At 42.8% G+C, this 20,484-nt stretch overlaps 1 protein-coding gene across 8 annotated transcripts in view; it reads right to left on the minus strand.

Moving 5' to 3' along the window:
* C2H1orf141 (chromosome 2 C1orf141 homolog) overlaps positions 1-16,994 on the minus strand; it is a 60,256-nt gene extending 43,262 nt beyond the window's left edge. For 5 of the 8 annotated variants that reach the window (XR_013049250.1, XR_013049249.1, XM_042271515.2 and 2 more), the window contains exons 1-4: positions 16,372-16,994; positions 14,118-14,209; positions 9,178-9,329; positions 6,849-6,940 (exon numbers count right to left, since the gene is read on the minus strand). Coding sequence is in view for 5 of the 8 variants with exons in the window: in XM_042271515.2 (XP_042127449.2) it covers positions 6,849-6,940; positions 9,178-9,329; positions 14,118-14,192 (319 nt within the window). In the remaining 3 variants the exon portion in view is untranslated. Of the gene's footprint in view, positions 1-6,848; positions 6,941-9,177; positions 9,330-14,117; positions 14,304-16,346 lie in introns of all 8 variants that reach the window. The other 3 variants (XR_013049251.1, XM_076564624.1, XM_076564623.1) reach the window with 3 other exon arrangements.
* Between the last annotated feature and the right edge of the window lie 3,490 nt (positions 16,995-20,484).

The following is a 20,484-nucleotide window of genomic DNA, read 5'->3' on the forward strand; positions in this document are numbered from 1 at the left end:
GGCTTGATTTACAAAACACAGGAGTATTGACATGAAATTCTCTTAATGGGCAGACATTGCTCATAGAGTATATAATGATTGTGTACAGCTAAAGACATAGACAGCCACCATCTTCTTAGGACAAAACCTCAGGATACAAAGTCAAGGAAGCAAGGTCATGAAAGGGAAATTGGCATGCCTGCTGTGGAGACAGGCCACTGGACATCTGAGTGTTCCAGGAAAAAGCCACGCCAGAAGCTGAAAGTCTTGTCTGCCCAGGAGTCTGGTTCTGAGGAAGATGGAGGAGGCCTGAGAATCATGGTTCAGACAGCCAATTACAGTTACTCCCCCAGAGTCTCAGGTAAAATTAACATAGAAGGGACATCCTTTGACTTTGCTGGTGGATACTGAGGTTAGTTATTCAGTAATAAATTGTCCAATCACAAAAGTCCTATGGAAACAGGCCAGCACCAATCCTGAGTATCTGTGGTTTCCGAGATCTCTGGAATGTACAATGAGATACAGGGCTGGGTGCTGTGGTTGTTGTTGTTGTTGATGGTGGTGGTGGTGGTAGTGTGTGTGTTTCTCTTAAACTGGGTCTTAATGTAGTCCACTCTGGCCTCAAACTTGCTTTGCAGCCCAGGCTGGCCTTGAATTCTCAATCCTACACTCTCTACCTCTCAAGCACTGGAATTACAAGCATGTACCACCGTGCCTTGTTTAGGAGACACAGTTTTGAGTCACAAATTCCTCTTTGGGGGAGGGATTTCTAACTAAGCTGCAGGCTCAGGTAACTTTTTTTCCCCACAGAAGGCCAACAGTTCCACCTGCAGGGTCCTCTGGAGCAGTGGTTCTCAACCTTACTAATGCTGTAACGCTTTAATACCTGATGCTGTGGTGACCCCCAACCACAGAATTATTTTTGTTGCTACTTTATAATTGTAATTTTGCTACGGCTATGAGCCATAATGTAAATATCTGTGTTTTCTGATGGTCTTAGGAGACCTCTGTGAAAGGGTCATTCAAACCCAGATGGGTCACGACCCACAGGTTGAGAACCTCTGCACTAGAGAAAATTGTCTGGCAGGCAACACAGGCTGTGAAGCTGCTAAGGCTAATCACGTGATGCCACTCATCCCCATGCTTCCCTGGTCTGAATCTGAGTCTCAGGATTCTGCTTCTGACATAGAAAAGGCTACTGGGGGCTTATCCTGCCTTGATGTCTCTTGCTGGGAGAAAGCACTCTGACCAAATGCAACTTGAGGAGGAAAGGATTTATTTGGCTTATACTTCCAGGCCACCATCCATCATTGAAAAAGTCAGGGCAGTAACTTGAGAAAAACACAGGAGAAGGCTTCCTGCTGGCTTGCTCTCTGGCTTGCTCACAGGCTTATAATTACCTAACTTTTTTATCCATCTCAGGTCCAGCTCCCTGCTTAAGGATGGTGCTCCCTACAGTGGGCTGGATCCCCCTGCCTCAATCAGTAATCAAGCCAATACAGACATACCCACAAAAAAACCAATCTGATCTAAGCAATTTCTTAACCGAGGCTTCTCTCAGATGACTGTGTCAAGGCTAACCAGAGTGCTGGAGATTTATCGAATCTGGATAAGACAACTGGACAAGAAATGAGAAAGGAACAGTATTCCTTCTGGCCGACTAGGTGGGACCAATGGTTAAGCAATTGAGTGAGTCACTTTTTGGAAAGATGCTCTGATTAATTACAATAAGCTGTCTATTACAGGACTGGGGTCATCTAAAGCCATATGAAGAGCATAACATTAGCTAGATATATAATTTATCTTAAGAATAACCCAAAGACTGACCTCAACAAAAGAGGGATTTTCCACAGTCAAGGTCAAGACCTATGCCAGGACTGGCAAGTCAACTTTATTCACATGCCAAAGCCAAGAGAGTACAAACACATGCTGATCTGTGTTGATACTTTTTCAAGGTAGGTTGTGGTGTTTCCCATATCGACCGACAAAGCAACTGAAATTATTAAAGACCTGCTGAGAGAGATTACCCTTCATTTTGGACTGTTTAATAGCATGCATGGTAATAACTGTCCTACCTTTGTTTTTGAGATAACACAAAAGGCAAACAAACATGAATCTACTGGAGACTACCTAGATCCTGGTGGCCCCAAACCTTGGACAGGGTAGAAAGGATGAATCATGCTTTGGAAAGGACAATCTTGAAATAGTGTCATGATGCACCTACATTGGGACCAAGTCCTGCCTGCTCTGAGAGAATAGTAGTAGTTTCCCTAGGGTTTCCTTGACTTGAGCCCTTATGACATTGTTTACGGGCAGCCACTCCAGACCAGGCTTAAACTGGGTGACTAGGTAAGAGACCGGGAATGGAAAAATCCAGAATCATGTTTTTAAACTTACCTAGGATGGATGCATGTGTTAGAGATTCTGGCCTTGGTGACAAGGTTATGTTGAAAACTGGAAACACAGGCTCTCTGGAAGATTGAGTTGTGAACTGGCCCATGGGAGGTGGTTCAGGTGACACTCATGGTGGAGCAGCTTGCTGGAGTTAAGCCTCAGATATACAAGGCAAGGTGAAGATGACATCAAAGACTAACAGACATTCAAATGAAGAGGAGGTCTGAAACGGACTCTGTGCCCATGAACAGGCCCAGAGGCTAGGAAGACTCTTGGAACAGCTGTCTCAGAAGGACCACCAGACTTACAGGTGTGATGATTGACAGCGGCTGTCAACTTGACAGGATCTAGACTCACATGGGAGATAAGCCTATGGACATACTTGTGTGGAATTACCTAGATGAGGTTAATTGAGATGGGAAGACCCACCGTAAGAATGGGCATTGCCATTCCCTGGACTGAGATCCTGAACTGCATACATAAAGAAAAGGGAACTGAGCTTGCAACCATCTCTCTCTGCTCCTGTCTGCAGGTACACCATGACTTGATGTCTTGAGCTTCTCCACCATGATGGACTGTAGCCCTGGAATTGTGAGGCAAAATAAACCCTTCCTTTCTTAAGTTGTTTTGTCAGAATATTTTATCACAGCAACAGCAAAAGTAACTAACTCACCAGGCAAGGAGAAGAGGGCCATTTCCCACACACTGGCTTCTGAGAGTACAGCACACTGATAAATCACTCATTCCTGATGATGTATACCTCTGTGAACATTTGTGATGCCACTTCAGGATTCAGAAGTTGAGCATCTGACTTGATCTATGGTAAAAGCCTATTGGGGCTATTGGTCAGAAATCAGGTCCAGTAGGGGAAGCAGTCCTAGGAAATGGGCTACAGTAGATCATTTAGTACTGCGAGGTAACTGAAAAGAATGTAAAAGGATGCACTTTTAACCTGACAGGCAAAGCTCAGTGGGTTGAACAAAAAGCTAATGCAGTTGATGACACTGTCTCTGACATGAAGAATAGAGGAGGATTCTTCAGTGTTAATCTTTTGTGCCTCCTGGCTCCCAAGCCTTTCTGGTCTCAGGGCAGTCTTCCTGCTTTTCTTGTTGATTATACTCCTCTGCACATCTGTCTGCTGTTGTAAAAGTGCTCTGACTCACACGGCCTCTCTTGCTGGTAAGATGCTGAACTAACAATGATATGTCCAGCTGCAGATGTCTTAATTCATGTGAAACCAATATGAGTTATTACTAACAGTAGGAAAGAAGAAGAGACAGATAGGGGAATGTCATATTCTGCAGTATGAGGGCACGTTTGTACTTCATATCATCTGCACTAAAGGCAGCCCAGCAATGCACATTGCTAATGCTTTGTTTGTTCTGAGTTAACCTTTAACTTAGAGATAGTCTGGACAGTGACTCAGGAAGAATGCAGGACTTGGGAGCCTTAGGTGTACATGAGCTCCTCACTACACAGAGTGAGCTGATAACGAGGGGAATGTGCAGGGAGCGATAAGAAGAGAAGTAGTAGCATCATGAATCTCATGGACAAGGCAAGCTTCCCAACCCGAAGTTCAAGACAAAACTTTGAAATGATGAATCGCCTACAGAATGGGAAAAGACCTTCATTAACCCCACACCTGACAGAGGGCTGATCTCCAGAATATATAAAGAACTCAAGAAACTAGACATCAAAATACCAAACAATCCAGTTAAAAAATGAGCTACAGAGCTAAACAGAATTCTCAACAGAAGAATCCCAAATGGCCTAAAGTCAATTAAGGAATTGCTCAACATTCTTAGTTATCAGGGAAATGCAAATCAAAATGACTCTGAGATACCATCTCATACCTGTCAGAATGGCTAAGATCAAAAACACTGATAACAACTTATGTTCCAGAGGTTGGGGAGCAAGGGGAACACTCTTTCACTGTTGGTGGAAGTGCAAACTTGTACAGCCACTTTAGAAATCAGTAGGGCAGTTTCTCAGAAAATCGGGAATCAACCTGACCTAGCTATACCACTCTTGGGCATATACCCTAGGAATGCTCAATCATACCACAAGGACACATGCTCAACTATGTTTGTAGCAGCATTATTCATAATAGCCAGAACCTGGAAACAACCTAGATGCCCCTCAACTGAAGAATGGATAAAGAAAATGTGATATATATACACATTGGAGTACTACTCAGCAGTTTAAAAAAATGACACCATGAAATTTGCAGGCAAATGGATGGAACTAAAAAATATCATCCTCAGTTAGATAACCCAGACTCAGAAGGACAAACATAGTATATACTCACTCATAAGTCAATACTAGATGTAAAGCAAGGGATAACCAGGCTATAACCCACAGCTCCAGAGAAGATAGCTAACAAGGAGGATCCTAAGAGGGACACATGGATAGCCCTGGGAAGGGGAAATAGATGAGATCTCCATTAGCAATCTGGGAGTGATGAGGGGCAATAGAGGTATGGGATGAGGGATGAGAACATAAGGGAATGAGATGGTCAAGCTGGGACAGAGATGGAGGGGGAGAGCAATGCAAAGAGATACCATGATAGGGGGAGACATCATAGGGATAGGAAGAAACTGGGTGCCAGGGAAGATCCCAGGAATCCAGAAGGATGACCCCAGAAATAGTGGAGAGGGTGCCTGAACTGGCTTACCCTAGTAATCAGATAGGTGAACTGTCATCATAGAGCCTTCATCCAGTAACTGATGGAAGCAGATGCAGAGATCCACAGCCAAGCACCAGGCGGAGCTCCAGGAGTTCAGTTGAAGAAAGAGAAGAGGGCTGATCTGCTTAAGGGGCCCCTAGCAGTAGGATCAGGATCCATCTTTGGTGTATGAGCTGGCTTTTGGAACCTACTACCTATAGGGGGATACTTTGCACAGCCTTGATGCAGGGGGAGGGGCTTGGACCTGCCTCAGCTGAATACACCAGGCTCTGCTGACTCCCCATGGGAGGCCTTACCTTTTTGGAGGAGGGAATGGGGAGTGGTTTGTGGGGGGAGGGGAATTGGAGGAGGCAGGATGAGGGAAGAGAGGGAGATCTGTGGTTGGTATGTAAAATGAATAAAAAATTTCTTAATTAAAAAAAAGATAAGAAAAAAAGAAGGGGATGATCAACTGAGTCGAGAAGTAGAAGAAAATGGAAGTGAAAAATGTTTGGATTTAGCAACATGGGGCACTGGCAATCCTGATATCAGTGTACTTCAAGCAGAATAGCAAGGGAGGGATCCTGACTGGAGTGGGTTGATATTTAAACAGGAATGGAGAGAGTAAAGGCCATGTGTATAAACACATCTTTTGAGAATTTATAGTAGACAACAAGCCTCGGTCAAGGAGGGTGATGACAGTGTAATCACCAGGCTGACAAGGACAGAGGAAAACAAAAGTGACAGACAACACTCAACCCCTCTGAAAACCAATAAAATGCTGGGTCTGGGACCACAGATTCCTAAAATTTCTAATCCTGTAAGTATGTTTCTATTAAACAAGCGATTCATACTTGGCTTTTATTTCTTAATGGCAAGGGAAGTCTTAGGGTTGAGTTAAAAGAAAAGTTGGCATTTCCTTTTAGAAGAAAGAAAAATAGTGCCATAGTAGAACTACTTCCTCTAGGCGTGACTTGACCATTGGCCATCATGACTCAGCAAGTGCTATGGTGACATGCGGAACGACTTGACCTTCTGTATGTAAGGAAATAAGGAAAATACAGTGAGAGTCTGTGGTGAAAGCTATTAACATTCCTTCCTAGGAGAGGTGAGGGTCACTAGGCTCTCACGTGAGATTCCAGTCACCACCCCAACTACCCCTGCCTCAAGATGTACATAATTTTGCTCCTGTGCATATGGCCTGGGAAGAAGGGGTGATAATCAGGAAATACAGAAGGTGGGAAGGTTGACTGAGGGTTAGGGTTCTTCAATAGTGTAACTCCTGGGGGAGGGACTTCCTGGTGGTATCCTGGCAAGAGTCATCCATGTTCCTCTAAGTAACTTCTCATCCATGTATACTCACGGAAATAATCTGAATGGATTTTTGATTATCATCAGACTTAAATAGAATCATTTTTCTTTGGTCTCTTCATACCCTGTCTGGGGTAATTGCTATTTCTTCATGTCTCCCCAGGAAAAGAAATGAAGCAACCACATAAACAAAAATGTATTCATAAAAATGCATTTGTGAACCAGGTATGATGGTATATGCTTGGTTACCTGAAAAGATGACCCAGAGAGATCTTTTGAGTCTAAGGAGTTCAAGTCTAGACAGGGCAATAAGGTGAGATTACATCTAAATGTGTGTGTGTGTGTGTGTGTGTGTGTGTGTGTGTGTGTGTGTGTGTGTGTGTGTGTGTTTATATAAGTGGGAGGAGGAGAAATTAATTAATAAATTACTAATCAATAGCCCTCATTAATAAATGAAAGGAGAAGTCAGTATTACACACAGCATCACCCACTGACTCACTTTCTTCATGGTTTGTATTTGCTGCAAGACCGGGTAAATCTGACTCTTCAAAGCCACTTCTGGGTTTAGGCTTATATTTGAAAGATGTACGCCTGGAAGGAATGAAAGTTATTCTGAATGAAAATAATCAGAAAATTTACAAAACATAGCTAAAATACAGATTTGGAGAACTACAAACATGCCCATTTTACAGATTGAAGGCTGAAGACTGAGACTGACTGGAGAAGGAACCTGAAGTGGAGGGGATAGGACAAACCTGCTGCTAGGGCAGGAACCAGGGCACATGGGGTGCCAATAGTCACAGAACACACATCAGAACTTGGTTCCAGGAGATTTGGGGGGACAAATCTAAATGGAGAGTGGTGAGATATGGACTCAGGGACAGCTCATACATCAGATAGGAGGACAGCATCTATGTATTACATGGAGAATTTCACTCTATGCTCTTTTTTTCTAGGTACTGTAATTGTCCCAAGAGGAGTGAAGATATTCCAAGGAAAGAAACTTATACCAGACTTTTTGAAATGGTGGACTGCAAGAAACTGACATATCTCAGAAGTCTGGTGCTGAGCAAAGGGGAGGGCTGAAGCCTAGCATCAGCCAGAGGAGGAGCTGGTTTCCTAGAAAGAGACTTCACAGAGTACTGGCAGATTATCAAACCACCTTTCAGAGCTCACAGGGTATGATAAGGTGGTGAGGATTGGCAGGATCACACCTTGACCACAATGCTTAGGTCTACATGCCCCCTGCCCTCTATTTAAACTTAAATCCCATGTTAGGATTCTGAAAGTGTGTGTGTGTGTGTGTGTGTGTGTGTGTGTGTGTGTGTGTGTGTGTGTGTGTGTAGGGGGACTACATGTCCTTGGACCTATTTATTTGTTTCCCAATTTGTTCACTACAGTGAACAGCTCTGCGTTCTCTGCCATTTACTGTTATTTCTTTATGTGGTGTATTGAGGATGAGTGGCTGAGCCTAGCTTGTCAGGGTTAGGAGGACTGGACTCTAACCCTAACAACTCTGGTAACAGTATGGTGGCTAAGATTTTTAGGTGCCACCTTGACTGAATCCAGGATTACCTAAAGAACTGCTAGATAATTATCTCTGTGTAGGTCTGCAAGAGTGTTTCTAGACTAGGTAGGTACAGGAGTTAGTGGTCTGAAGAGGAACTGCCCTCAGTGTGGGCAAGTACCATTCAATCCTCTGGGATTCTAAATAGAAAAAAACAAAACAAACAAACAAACAAAACCCCACAACTTTTCCTCTTCACCAAATGATGCACTCATCTCTGGCTGTTCTTGGATACCAGAATTCTAGGTCCCTTGTCCCTCGGGTTCCAAGACTCCAAGTGCTCCCACCTTCCCTCAGGTTTTCAGGCCTTCAACTTCAGATGAAAAATTGGACCACCAACCCCTCATATGCTACTGTGTGGATGGTTTTGCTGAGAAATGCTGTTTGAAGCTGGCCTTTATAGAGCAAACACTCAACTTGTAACCAAGTTATCATTTATAACCATGTACTTATTCTGCTTATGTATAATCTACTCAGCTTGTTGGGAATTAATTGACCTTAAAAAAGCAAAAACAAAAACATTGCAATCAGACTTATGCATTGGCTCTACGAAGTGTTATGTTCCCTGTTTCTCTTTCATTGCTCATCCATGGCCCTGACTCCAAACAAAGTATGTGCGTAAGATGTGGTGACTAGACCTAAGGCCATTCACTGAAGCAACAAAGTATTGAAAGCAATGCCTCAACCTCCCCTAAATATTGAAAACAATATGTGAGTATAGACTGGTAATATTTGATGATGTTTGCTTGTGTCTTTGTGTGCTGTTCTGAGTCAAAAGAGTCAGAAAAAGAGTATCTTCCTTGATGAGGTTGCTTAACAAAAAATTGTTAAGACAGAAATTCCTCATCCCTTTTCAATACCATATTTACTTTGCTGTTCAATAAATAGGAAGAGTGGGCTTTGTTCAGAAGGAGAGATCAGAGCTCTTCAGAATAAATCAGGCTCATCCTTGGGTAAAAGACACCAGGGGTTCCTTTCTTTTTTGTGGTGCCATAACATGGTATTAACATCCCAAGGTTTCCAGCCTGCAGAAGGCCTGTCTGGGGCTCCCCAGTCTCCATAATCCCATGAGTCCATTCTCCAAATATAACTCCTCTTAAATCTCTCCTTGAACTCACAGAGCTCTGCCAGCCTCTGCCTCCTGAGAGCTGGGATTCAAGGTGTGTGCCACTATGCTGGGCTAGTTGTAGTTTCTTACATTATCAGATAATCTACAGCAAATACAGTGCTTTAAAACTTTCTGCTGAATTATGATAGTTACACTTTTGACGTCTTAAGGTCACATGACTTAGCTGTTATCTTTGCTGTCTCAGATGTAGGTGGAGTAATTGTGCCTCCAAATTCCACTTGAAGATCAAACAGCAGAGGTGTGGTCAAAGGATTTCCTCTCTGTTTAAGCTGAGGGTTGGCTTTCTACAGTGAAGTCAAAATGAAAAAGTAAGTGTTCTTTTGACAGGCAAAATTCTGTATATTAAGGACAAAAATTATTCTCTCTTTCTCTACAGGGAGAGAGACAGAGACAGAGACAGAGGGACAGAGAGAATTTATGTGTAAGGGAATAATGGAAAGTATTTCAGATTTAAAATTAAAGACTGAAAACATTATGCATTAAAATTTGAAAAGAACCTTATACCTTTACTGTGTGACCTATATGAATCTTATCTCATCTATTCAATAAAGGTAACACACTGATAACTATTCAGGAGCCTTTTTAACTCTAAATTTATAGAATTTAAGGAGAGAACTATATAATTGCTATAGACTCATTTCCTCTGAATTGAAATCTTCCTGCCTGGAGGGAGGTGGGAGGGCCTTAGGACAGGAAGCTCATGAAACTTATAAGACTTGGGAAGTTGAGAAAGATTTTCAAGGTCCCTGCCCAAGTTATAGAAGTTGTAACCAGCTGCTGGGGAAACGGATCTCTTCTGTGGAGCCACCTGCGAATAACAAAGGGAATCCAAGGATATGGCTTTTATGCATTATCATTGCTGCCGGAGTGGGCTGTTTGGTGATGTAGCTGCCTCTGAGGCATGCATGCTGTCATAACTAACCCCAATAAACTCACTGGGTTCACCAGTTTTTTGATTTGTTGTCTGTGCTCCTCCTGTGGTGAGGAGATGTTTGCTTGTGTCTCTCCAGAAAGAATCATATAATTTACATCTCTACAGGGACCAACGATCAAACATGATTTGGAGAGGTGCAGCTACACGTCCCCTGTGATGGGTAATAAGACATGCTACTGATATTGATCCATCTGTGGGTGGAGCATCTTTTGTATGCAATCTTGACATGGCTTTCTTTCCTCATATGATATGAGATATTGTGCTTCTTTTCTGCACTATCAGCTGTATGCTTCCTATTATGGGTGATAAGACATGCAACCAGGATTGAGTCATCTGAGAGTTCAGCATGCTTGCAAGATATCCCAGAGTGATCATCTTCCTCTATGTGGAATGTGGTGGCATTCCTTTTGGATGACTGATGTCTACAACCTAAGTAAGGAGATGCTCTCCAACTGGCTAATGGACCAAATAATATATTACAATCTGGTAAATGGCGTGGATATGATGGTAAGCGAGCTATGGCATCACTTGTATGGTCTATGCATGTAACTGAAGTTCATCTTTCCACCCAGAATGAACTTACCCATGTAAGGAAGGAATTCCCATGGGAAAAAGGCATGTAGATGCAAATCTCAACACTAGCTTCTGATTTGGTAGAAAGGATGAAATAAAAGGATGAGATGTAGGTGTTGACTTGGTATTTCTCACAGCGGGGAGGACTTTGTGGGAGGAGATTAGAAGCTGGATCTGTCAGACAGCCCTTCCTGGCAACCAAAGACTCGGAACCCAGGAGAAGGTTTAGAGAGTGAGAAGAGAGTGAAGTAAGCGTGTGGTAATATTTTGCTTGTGCTCTAACAAATAAAGCTTGCCTGTAGATCAGAGTGGGGGAGCTAACCACTAGAGGCCTGGCAGTGGTGGTACTCACCTTTAATCCCAGCACTTGGGATCCCATGCCTTTGATCCCAGGACTTGGGAGAAAGAAACAGGAAGTGACATGGCTGGGTAGAAAGAGGAAGTGATAAGGCAGGGTGGAGACCGGAGCTGGGCCCCTTTCAGTCTGAGGATTCCAAGAGGTAAGAAGTCTCTCTAGTGGCTAGCTGCTCTGCTTCTCCGATCTTTCAGCTTTCACCCTGAAATCTGACTCTGAGATTTTATTATTAAAACCAATTAGAATTCGCACTATATAAGTGACAGAAGAGAGCCCTCAGGTCTGAGTGTTAACTCAAAGGAAAACCTATGACTCAGCATGCAGATAGAGCCCTAATAGGCACAGTGTAGGAAACTGTGATAAGCAGGAGATATTCAGTATCTGAACAACTTCAACCAGGAAAGACTTCTGGGTAAGAAGAGCTTCTCATTGCTTAGCTTTTGAGGTCAAGGGGCACAGGGTGGACAAGTCTGAGTGCAGTAGAAACAGAGAAACCAAGTAATCGAATACTCATTCCTCCTTCAGACAAAGGCTGTAGGATCAGAGGAAATCAGAGGGAGACAGGTTCCTGATGGACTGTCACTTACATGCCAGTTATTGCCAGCTCGGGTGCCCATATATCAGGGATTGGAAGACAGCAGAGGATGGGTAGGCATGATTGAGGGGTATGTGGCTTTGAGGGCCAGTGTTTGGTGCCCGTTCCACAAAGCTGAACAGGAATGGGCATCAAATACCAAACTGGGTCTTCAGTGGCCTTGCTGAGCTCTACAGTGGGATGCAATCTTTATGAGGAAGGAGAGCTGTAGCAGATCTGAATGACTCACTCTGGCAGATAAGTTGGCATCAGAAGGTTCTAAAATACTCAGGAGATGAAAAAGGATGATTGGACCAGGTTACTTGAAAGTAAAGGTGGTAAAATCCCTGTCAAACAAAGTTACTTCTGTGAGACGGGATTGCTAGAAATCCAAATACTGTGCTTATGAGTCTTTGGAGGCTTTAAAGGCTGGGTGCCAATTAATCATTGTGAAAGGAGTAACATACAGGGAGGTACCAGGCATTCCTGCTTCAACTCCTTGGTGTGGAGAAAGGAAATCTTTGATAGTGTACCCAAGGTAACTGGCAAATGGTGATTGCAGACTCCACAGTGAACTGTACATTTGTTGGTTCCTGACTAATGTGCAAAACACTTGTGTTTCAATGGACACTGGAGCTAAGTATACTTTAAGTAGTGACAGCTCCCCAAAGTACCAGAAGCAGTGGCCAGCAAGAGATGGATACAGGGATAGAACAGTATGAGAAGGAATGATTAAACTTGTCCTGTGGGTAGGCAATTATTTTCCCTAAAGAATATGTTTTATATTTGTTTCCTGCAAGAAAGTACACTGGAGTGGGGGTTGTTCACTCAGCCTGTAGGTCTTTAACCAGTTAGGTATCACTGATGGAGAGGTGAGGCCTCCGTTCCTTCTTGGAGCTTGTCATCCTCACCCAGGGAGCCAGCTCCAGGGGTGGGAATGCCAGGGCAATGCATGAATGCCTTCGGACCTGTTCTATGGGCATCAGAGTCATCAGGCTTCACTCGGGACCCTTGGGGATGGGGAGACGTACAGTGGACCTACAGCAGCGGTAGCACCCCAGGATGAAGAGGCCAGATGTCTCCTAAAAGGTGATTGACAGTGGATCAGGGAAAGCTAGATGAGGTAGCACTTCCATCCACACTCAACACTGTCGTTTTGATGAAACAATTGGTTCAAGTGATGGAATCGTTCTTGTTGTATTGAACCTTGCTGACTTAACAAATCCCCTTGGTTTTTTAAATCCCAAGATTAATTAACATTTTCTTGGAATGAGTGTAAAAAGGTTTTTAAATTATATAATGTGTTTATATATATTATATATATTTACGATATATTGAGCATTTAATGGATTAGTAAGAACATTATGGAAGAACAGTAGAAATAACAATGAAAGATTTTGAAAGAAGTGTGAGTTGAAAAGGCACTTCCAAGAGCAACAGGGCTGTTAGGGGATGGCCTCAGTGTAAGTGGTGGGTTGCCTCCCTAGGATTGCCCATGGAGGTCCGTTCCTAAGACCATGAAAATGATAAGGCTATTGTCTGTACAGCTGATTGTCAGAACTGAACTAGGTAAGACCGTATTGCTGGTGATGTCACTCACACACTTTGGCTGCAGGACTTGGAGAAATCAAGTAGACTAAACTGCAGGTTTTTTCCCTGCTGGATGGCTGTTGGAGCTGTAAATTGCTCTGAGCCTAAAGTATATAATTTGAAAAGAATTTCCCAGGAACAAAAATCAACTTACTCATATGCTAAAACTCTAGTATTTGGGAAGTAGTATCTTTGTTAACTGTTTTGCCTTGAATTCTGAGTCCTACCTATTTAAGTTTACTTTGTTTCTATATAGTTCAATTATTCTTAATCCAGTAACAATGACAAATGTTACTTTTCCTTTTTAAAGTTTTACTTATTTTTTTTTGAGAATTTTCTACACTGCATTTTGACCATATTATTTCCTCTTATCCTATTCCTCTGAGATCTGCCCCACAACTTTGTGTTCTTTTTTTCTTTCTTAAAACAAACAAAAAACCCAAAACCAAAACCAATCCCACACATATAGAGTCCAATTTGTGTTAACCAATTGCTCCTGAGCTTGCGGCCTGTCCTGGAATGTCACTCCATTGAAAAAAACTGATTTTTCCCTCTTCCAGTAGCTGTCAATTGCAAATAACTTCCTGGTTAGAGGTGGGACTTGATGTTTTTCTGGTATCTACTAAGTAACTTTGTATATACTTAGCATATTGGTAACAACTGAGGGTAGCCATGGTTAGTGTTTGGGAGGCAGTATTTTTTAAAGCAGTTTTGATACATATGTGACCTAGCACATGACAGCTACCTAGAAGTGATCTTGTATAGTTAATTGTTATCATTGCTGTTCTTTTTTGCTGTCCTGGGGCATCAGTATACTAGGCCAGCTCTCTACCACTGTATTATGTCCTTGATTACTTAATAAGTCTTTTTATTATCTACTTAGATAAATGACTTTCAAATGATCTTCTTATTAAGTTGAAAGCCATTTATATGAAGATATAAATGAATTTGTCATATTAATGCATCATTAATTATAAAGTAAAAATCTTATCTGAAATGTTAGTTTTTTTAATGGGTACAGTCTTCTCAGCTTCCACTTCCTATACCTTTGATCTGATGGCTGCAAGTACCCTTGCACTCTCATCCAGGGCATCTAACTTCTCCAGGATTTTTTCCATCATCTTTTGTCAAACAATTCCTGTTTAAAAGGGAGGAAGAAGAAACATACAATTCAACTCACACTGAAACACATGATGGCTATTTAGGCATAAGAGGAGAGTCCTTTTCTATTACTGCTCTGGGCACATTTCAGAGCTTTGTTGGTCACAGAATCAGTTGCAGAATTATAAAAGTACTTGATTGTTTTTTAATAGGAAAAAAAAATACTCCAGAACTTCAGGCTGTCACATGAGAGCCAGATGTGCACCTACTGAAAGTAAGACCATGTGACATAACATCTGTTCTCTTCTGTCATGATATGATTTAATTTATTTTATTTTTAAAAATACTCCTTTTATTGTTTTATGTGCATTTAGTGTCTTGCCTGCATATCTGTCTGTGTGAGGATGCTGATCTGCTGTGGAATGGCAAATGTGTTGCTTTGATTGGTCATGGCCAGTGGCTAGGCAGGAAGTATAGGTGGGACTAGCAGAGAGGAGAAAAGAAAGAACAGGAAGGCAGAAAGTGGAAGGAGTCACTGCCAGCCACCGCCATGACAAGCAGCATGTGAAGATGCCAGTAAGCCATGAGCCACGTGGCAAGGTATAGATTTATGGAAATGGATTAATTTAAGTTATACGAACAGTTAGCAAGAAGCCTGCCATGGCCATACAGTTTGTAAGTAATATAAGTCTCTGTGTTTACTTGGTTGGGTCTGAGAGGCTGTGGGACTGGTGGGTGACAAAGATTTGTCCTGACTGTGGACAAGGCAGGAAAACTCTAGCTACATTGCTCCCCTGAAACTGGAGTTACAGACAGTTGTGAGCTGCCATGTGGGTGCTGGGAATTGAACCTGGGTCCTCTGGAAGAGCAGCCAGTGCTCTTAACTTCTGAGCCATCTCTCCAACTCTCATGATATAATGTAAATGAAAAGAATGCAAAGGCTTCAACTTCATGATGTTAACTAAACTTAACTTGGGCCACTGGTGCCTAGCCTTAGCAGGCACCCAGAAGTGCTAATCTAAAAATCCTCACTAGGGCTCAAACGATGCACATGAGCCGGATGAACGTCAACATCTGGTCTAATTTATCTCTGTTTTTGGATGAGTGTCATGCGATCACACATGCTCAATTCCCAGCTATGAGGAACAACTGTGGGTTGTCATGTGCATTCATCTTCCTTTACTTGTTACTTCTTAATAGTCTCTGCTTAGAGGGCCCCGTCTTCCACTCCCTCTGTTCCTAACTTCTCTTCATCGAGCAACACTTCCCTAAGAAGTAGTCCCTGTGCACCATGATGTGGTTAGCAACTGTCTGCATGCAGAAGAAAGCCTCCTGGCTACCCACTCTGCACTATGCACTTCTTGAAGGCGAAACCACATCTAATTCATCTCCAAGTCTCTAACACCCTCACAACTTAAGCGGTTAGCTACCAGAGAAAATGGACTGCTGTGAATGCTGTGACTGCCTTCGGCCCAGGCAAGGCTCTTGCCTTTGACAGCGCCCTCTTGAGGTTCTTCTGGTTGTTCTTTTTTTTTTTTTTTTTTTCCAATCTATCAACTTGAAAAAAGAAAATAAACGAAAAAAAAAAAAAACTGAAGGGAGAGTGAAAGCAACAGAGCCCATATTCAGGGCACTTTGTCAAACACTCAACACATGAGCAGCACTAAACGGGCTCGGCAGGTTGTAGTCACACACACACACACACACACACACACACACACTCACACCCCAGTAATAATAAACCAAGTTATGAATTTGAGGGAGAGTTGCATCTGGGGGAGCTGAGTGCCATGAGAGGAGCTGGAGGAAAGAAGTGGTAGAAATTATGTAAATGCAGGACTCATTCATAAAATTGCTCAAGAAGAAAAAAAAACACTAAAACAAACAAAACCTAACTAACAAGCCAACCAAGCAACTAAACCAGCCCTTCTTTTCCCCCACCTTCAAATCTACAACAACATCAGTGTTCTGCCTAAGAGCACGGACTCTGGAGTCAGATGGACTGTGCTTAATCTCTCAGCGATGCCGCAGGATAGCTGTATGGTGATGGGCTTGTTGCTTAACCTCTCTGTGTGGCCCATTCAAAAAGCCAAAACAATAACAGTATGGAAGTCAGGGGCTTGTTATAAAGTTTAATTGTGCAGAGACAGGTGGGAAGATAATTGTTTGATAACGAAAACTAGGTGAGGTTAGACTTACTAGTTAGATGCCAGGTGTGTGGGATTCCTTTTTTATAACTGCAGCACAAAATGTCTTCTCGGGCTGCAGACCATCTCATCTTCTGCCACCCTTGCCGCCGTGTGATTAGTGAAGACCTGCATTTGCCCGTCTGTCTGCTTCTTTCCTTTGGCTATACTTACACCACCTTTCTCAGAAACTCAGCAAATGGCCAGAGTTTCACAGTCTGTTAGGGTTTTTTCTTATCTAGCAACTCTGTGTCTTCCGTACGACTTCCCATGATCTTGCTTCCTTTCCATCCCTATCTTACTCACGGTATTATGCTGAGTTTTAGTTAAATTCTTGTTTCTCTTTTTTAGTTCTGGGACCTGAAACTAAAGCTCTGTGTTAATAGACCCACAGGCCGGCCTCGAGTGCCCTGTGACTATTGAGGAAGAACACTGTGTTCAGCATCTCCCATGTCTCCACACTGGAATCTCAGCAGCAAACAGTAGTACTTTGGTCGATAGTTTTCAGCATGTTTCTTTCTGCTGATATAACTGGGGGTGAGAGAGATGGACTAGTTTCTGAAATCTGCAGAGGTCTGACTAAAGCTCTCACAAGCCCTTACGCTTTGCGGGGCAATGGTCTCTCTTCTGGAATGTAGGGTTCTTACATGTCACAAAGCTGACCTTCCAGACCTTTGGGGTTAGAACCCACCTTGAGGCTATCACACTGCTCTGTGAGGGGCGAGGCTGTGCTTTTGCATGCAGGAAAAGCCTTTTTCATCCTCCATGACTCCATTGTCTTCCTCTATCCTTTTGGGTTTCTGCTTTCTCTCCCCAGGTCACTGCAGCATCCCTAATCTACTGATTTGCCTATCTCTCCCGGTGTTCCTCATCCTTGGAGTAGTGATCATTCGCAATGCCTTCTGAGCAGTCTGTCTTTAATAGGACAATGATAAGGCCTAGCTCTAGCCCACAAACTATGGCTTGGTCCACCTTATCTGAGGAATGGGCCTCCAGGTTTGCAGATGATAATCAAGAAAAGACAATGCAAGATGTGGCTCTATCTACCTTTCAGTTTATCCCCCACAATACTCTCCCATCCTCTCCCAGACACGTCCCACCCACCGATTCCGGGCCATGTCCACATACTTAGCTCTTCCCTCTACTCTGAATGTCCTCTCTTCAAGTGTTCTGATCGTAAGCCTGCCTGTCAAATCCCACTGTAAAGCCTCCCTCAGTTTTGAGCCTTCCCTTGGCCTCCTCTCTGTCTTGGTTATGGCTCTTTCCTTTGTGTGCTCCTATCATACTTCCTATTACTTCCTCCTAAAGAGAGCCACTCCCAGCCTGGTGGTGGTGGCTCACTCCTTTAATCCTGGCACTTGGGAGGCAGAGGCATGAATACCTGTGAGTTCAAGCCCAGCCCTGTCTACAAATTGAGTTCCAGGACAGCCAAGACTGTTACACAGAGAAACCCTGTCTCAAAAAACAAAGCATAACAAACAACAAACAAACAAACAGACCCACTCTCTGACTCATCTCTTCCTCAGTATTGAAGCTCATTGGCAGGAAGACTTGAGCTACTTCCCTCTGCATCTCAGTACCAGCATTTTACATTCAAATGCAACCCGCACGGCACAATTTAATCTGGAGATGTCTCCAAGTAGAATGTCTTATGGGTGAGCACCTCCATGTACCTACAGTGACCGGTGTTACTACAGGATAATTCTCTTTGCGGAGGATGAAATATTGGGGTGGGGGGACTGTTATGAAATGTAGCTTTTGCCATATTAAACTCAGTATGATATAATTTTTAAAGGAAACAGATTTATGGTTTTGAGTTTGTTGTATTATTTTGTGTTTCTCTCTGTCTCTCTTTCTCTCTCTCTCTCTGTGTGTAGGGAGAGAGAAAGGGAGAGAGAGGAGAGAGAGAGAGAGAGAGAGAGAGAGAGAGAGAGAGAGTCTCATATTATAGTCCAGGCTGGATTTGAACTCATGGTAGCCCTTCTGCCTCAGCCTTTGACATGCTAGGACTTATAAGCATAAGCCATAGCTGGGTGGTGATTCATGCCTTTAATCTCAGCACTTGGGAGGCAGTGAATTTGTGAATTCAGGGTCAGCCTGGTCTACAGAATGAATTTCAAGGCATGTAAGGTGGTTACACAGAAAAACTTTGTCTTAGAAAAACCAACCAACCAACAAACAAACAAACAAACAAATAAATAAATAAATAAATAAAAAGCATAAACCATCACATGGTTTTAATTGCTAGATATGTAATGATAATTTTTGATATGTGTAGGGGTTAACAAACAAAATAGAAAATTTAGATTAGAGCACAATAAATCCCTAATCACTCTCTGGTCAATAACCCATTGCCCTCACTTCAAAGGCTGTCACAAAAGAAACGTTAAGCAGCAACCTCATCAGCCCACTAGAGACTAATTATCAAATAACACAGAGCTTTAAAAACAACAACAACAACAACTATTTTTAAGAGCACAGTTTTAACAGTGTGCTCCTGACCTCAGGACTAGAAGTAAAAGCAAAACCCAAGGTTCTCACCAGGCCAGGCTCCCCTGAAGAGGCTTGCTTCTGGAAGTCCCAAACGTCTGTTGAGGGAGTTCAGAAAAACCTGGAATCTCTAAACTCTTAAACAGCAGAGCTGAGCAATTACCTAGACAACAGAGGCTTAAAGCAAGATTGACTTCCATTATGTTCCTTTATCAGCTCAAACGTTTATCCCTGGAAGACAAGACCAGTGAGAGACAAGGCTTCTTCTTCTTCTTTTTGTCTGACACGTTCTACTCAACACTGTGCTGAGATTACAGTGAGCAGACTGTCCCTTCACTCACTGTAATTAACTTCTACTTGCTAATGAGCTATCTTCCTCAGTTTACACTTCCAAGTGTAGTTACAGACAATTTTTTTTCCTTTTAAATCAAAGATGATAAATGGTCAGTCTTACAGAGTGACCTCCCACCCAACAAACCTGTAGGGTCAGTCCCCTAGAATGTGATTATATCTGGAGATATGCTCTCTAAAGAGGTCAGGTAAAAATGAGGGTGGTGGGTTCTGACCTGTCCCTAAGACACGGCTAATCTTGGGGATTAGCAAAGCTGAGAGGAATGCAGTGAACCACTGGTTGAACTGTCTCTGACTTCACAGTTCTGACCCACTCTTCATTTTTAATTTTTAGCAAAATTTGCCTGTCACCAGTTTGATATAAGATTTCATGTTTCAAAGGAGAACTACCAAAAGATTTTAAAGTATGATCAACATGCACGTATGGGCAGGCAGGCAGAGGGAATAATTTAGTAGCCTGGGACTCAAGTTGGTTTGAATTATGCACACACCTCAATGTTCTTGACAGCCTAGGACCTTTTTCTGCACATGGAAACCTAGAGACTTAGTCAGGATTTCTATTGCTATAACAAAACATTATGACCAAAAAGCAAGTTGGGGAGGAAAGAATTTATTTGGCTTATACTTCTACATTGCTGTTGATCACTGAAGGAAGTGAGGACAGGAACTCAAACAGAGGCAAGATCTGATTGATGCAGAGGCCATGGAAGGGTGCTGCTTGCTGGCTTGCTCCCCCTGGCTTGCTCAGTCTGCTTTCTTACAGAACCTAGGACCACCAACTCAGGGATGGCACTACCCACAATGGGCTGAGCCCTCCCCATTGATCACTGATTGAGAAAATGCCTTAAAGCTGGATCTTATGGAGGCATTTCTTCTACTGAGGCTCCTTCTCTGATGACTCTAGCTTGTGTCAAGTCCACACATAAAACCAGCCAGTACATGGTTTTATAACTCAATGTGTCAATCAAAATAGAGAATCACCCTCTCTAGGACCTGTTAGCAGCCAAAGGCCTTTTTTTTTTTTTGACTCCCACAAAAAGAAGTCACAAACAATAATTGGGGCCCTTGAATACCTTTACTCATATGACCTACTGTCACCCCGATAGAGGTTCTGACCTGTTCTACAGTGTTACTTTGAGTCAAGTTCTCTTGCTCTTTTCACAAGTCTGTGTGAGCCTTTATTTCAATTCTCTGAGTAAGAGGGCTAGACCTAGAGACATCCTCTGACCACTGGACAACACAGGAGAGTAATACTTTTCCATAGCCTATCAAATAATGGTTCAAA

This window comes from Peromyscus maniculatus, chromosome 2 (assembly GCF_049852395.1).
Source record: "Peromyscus maniculatus bairdii isolate BWxNUB_F1_BW_parent chromosome 2, HU_Pman_BW_mat_3.1, whole genome shotgun sequence".
Classification (NCBI taxonomy): Eukaryota; Metazoa; Chordata; class Mammalia; order Rodentia; family Cricetidae; genus Peromyscus; species Peromyscus maniculatus.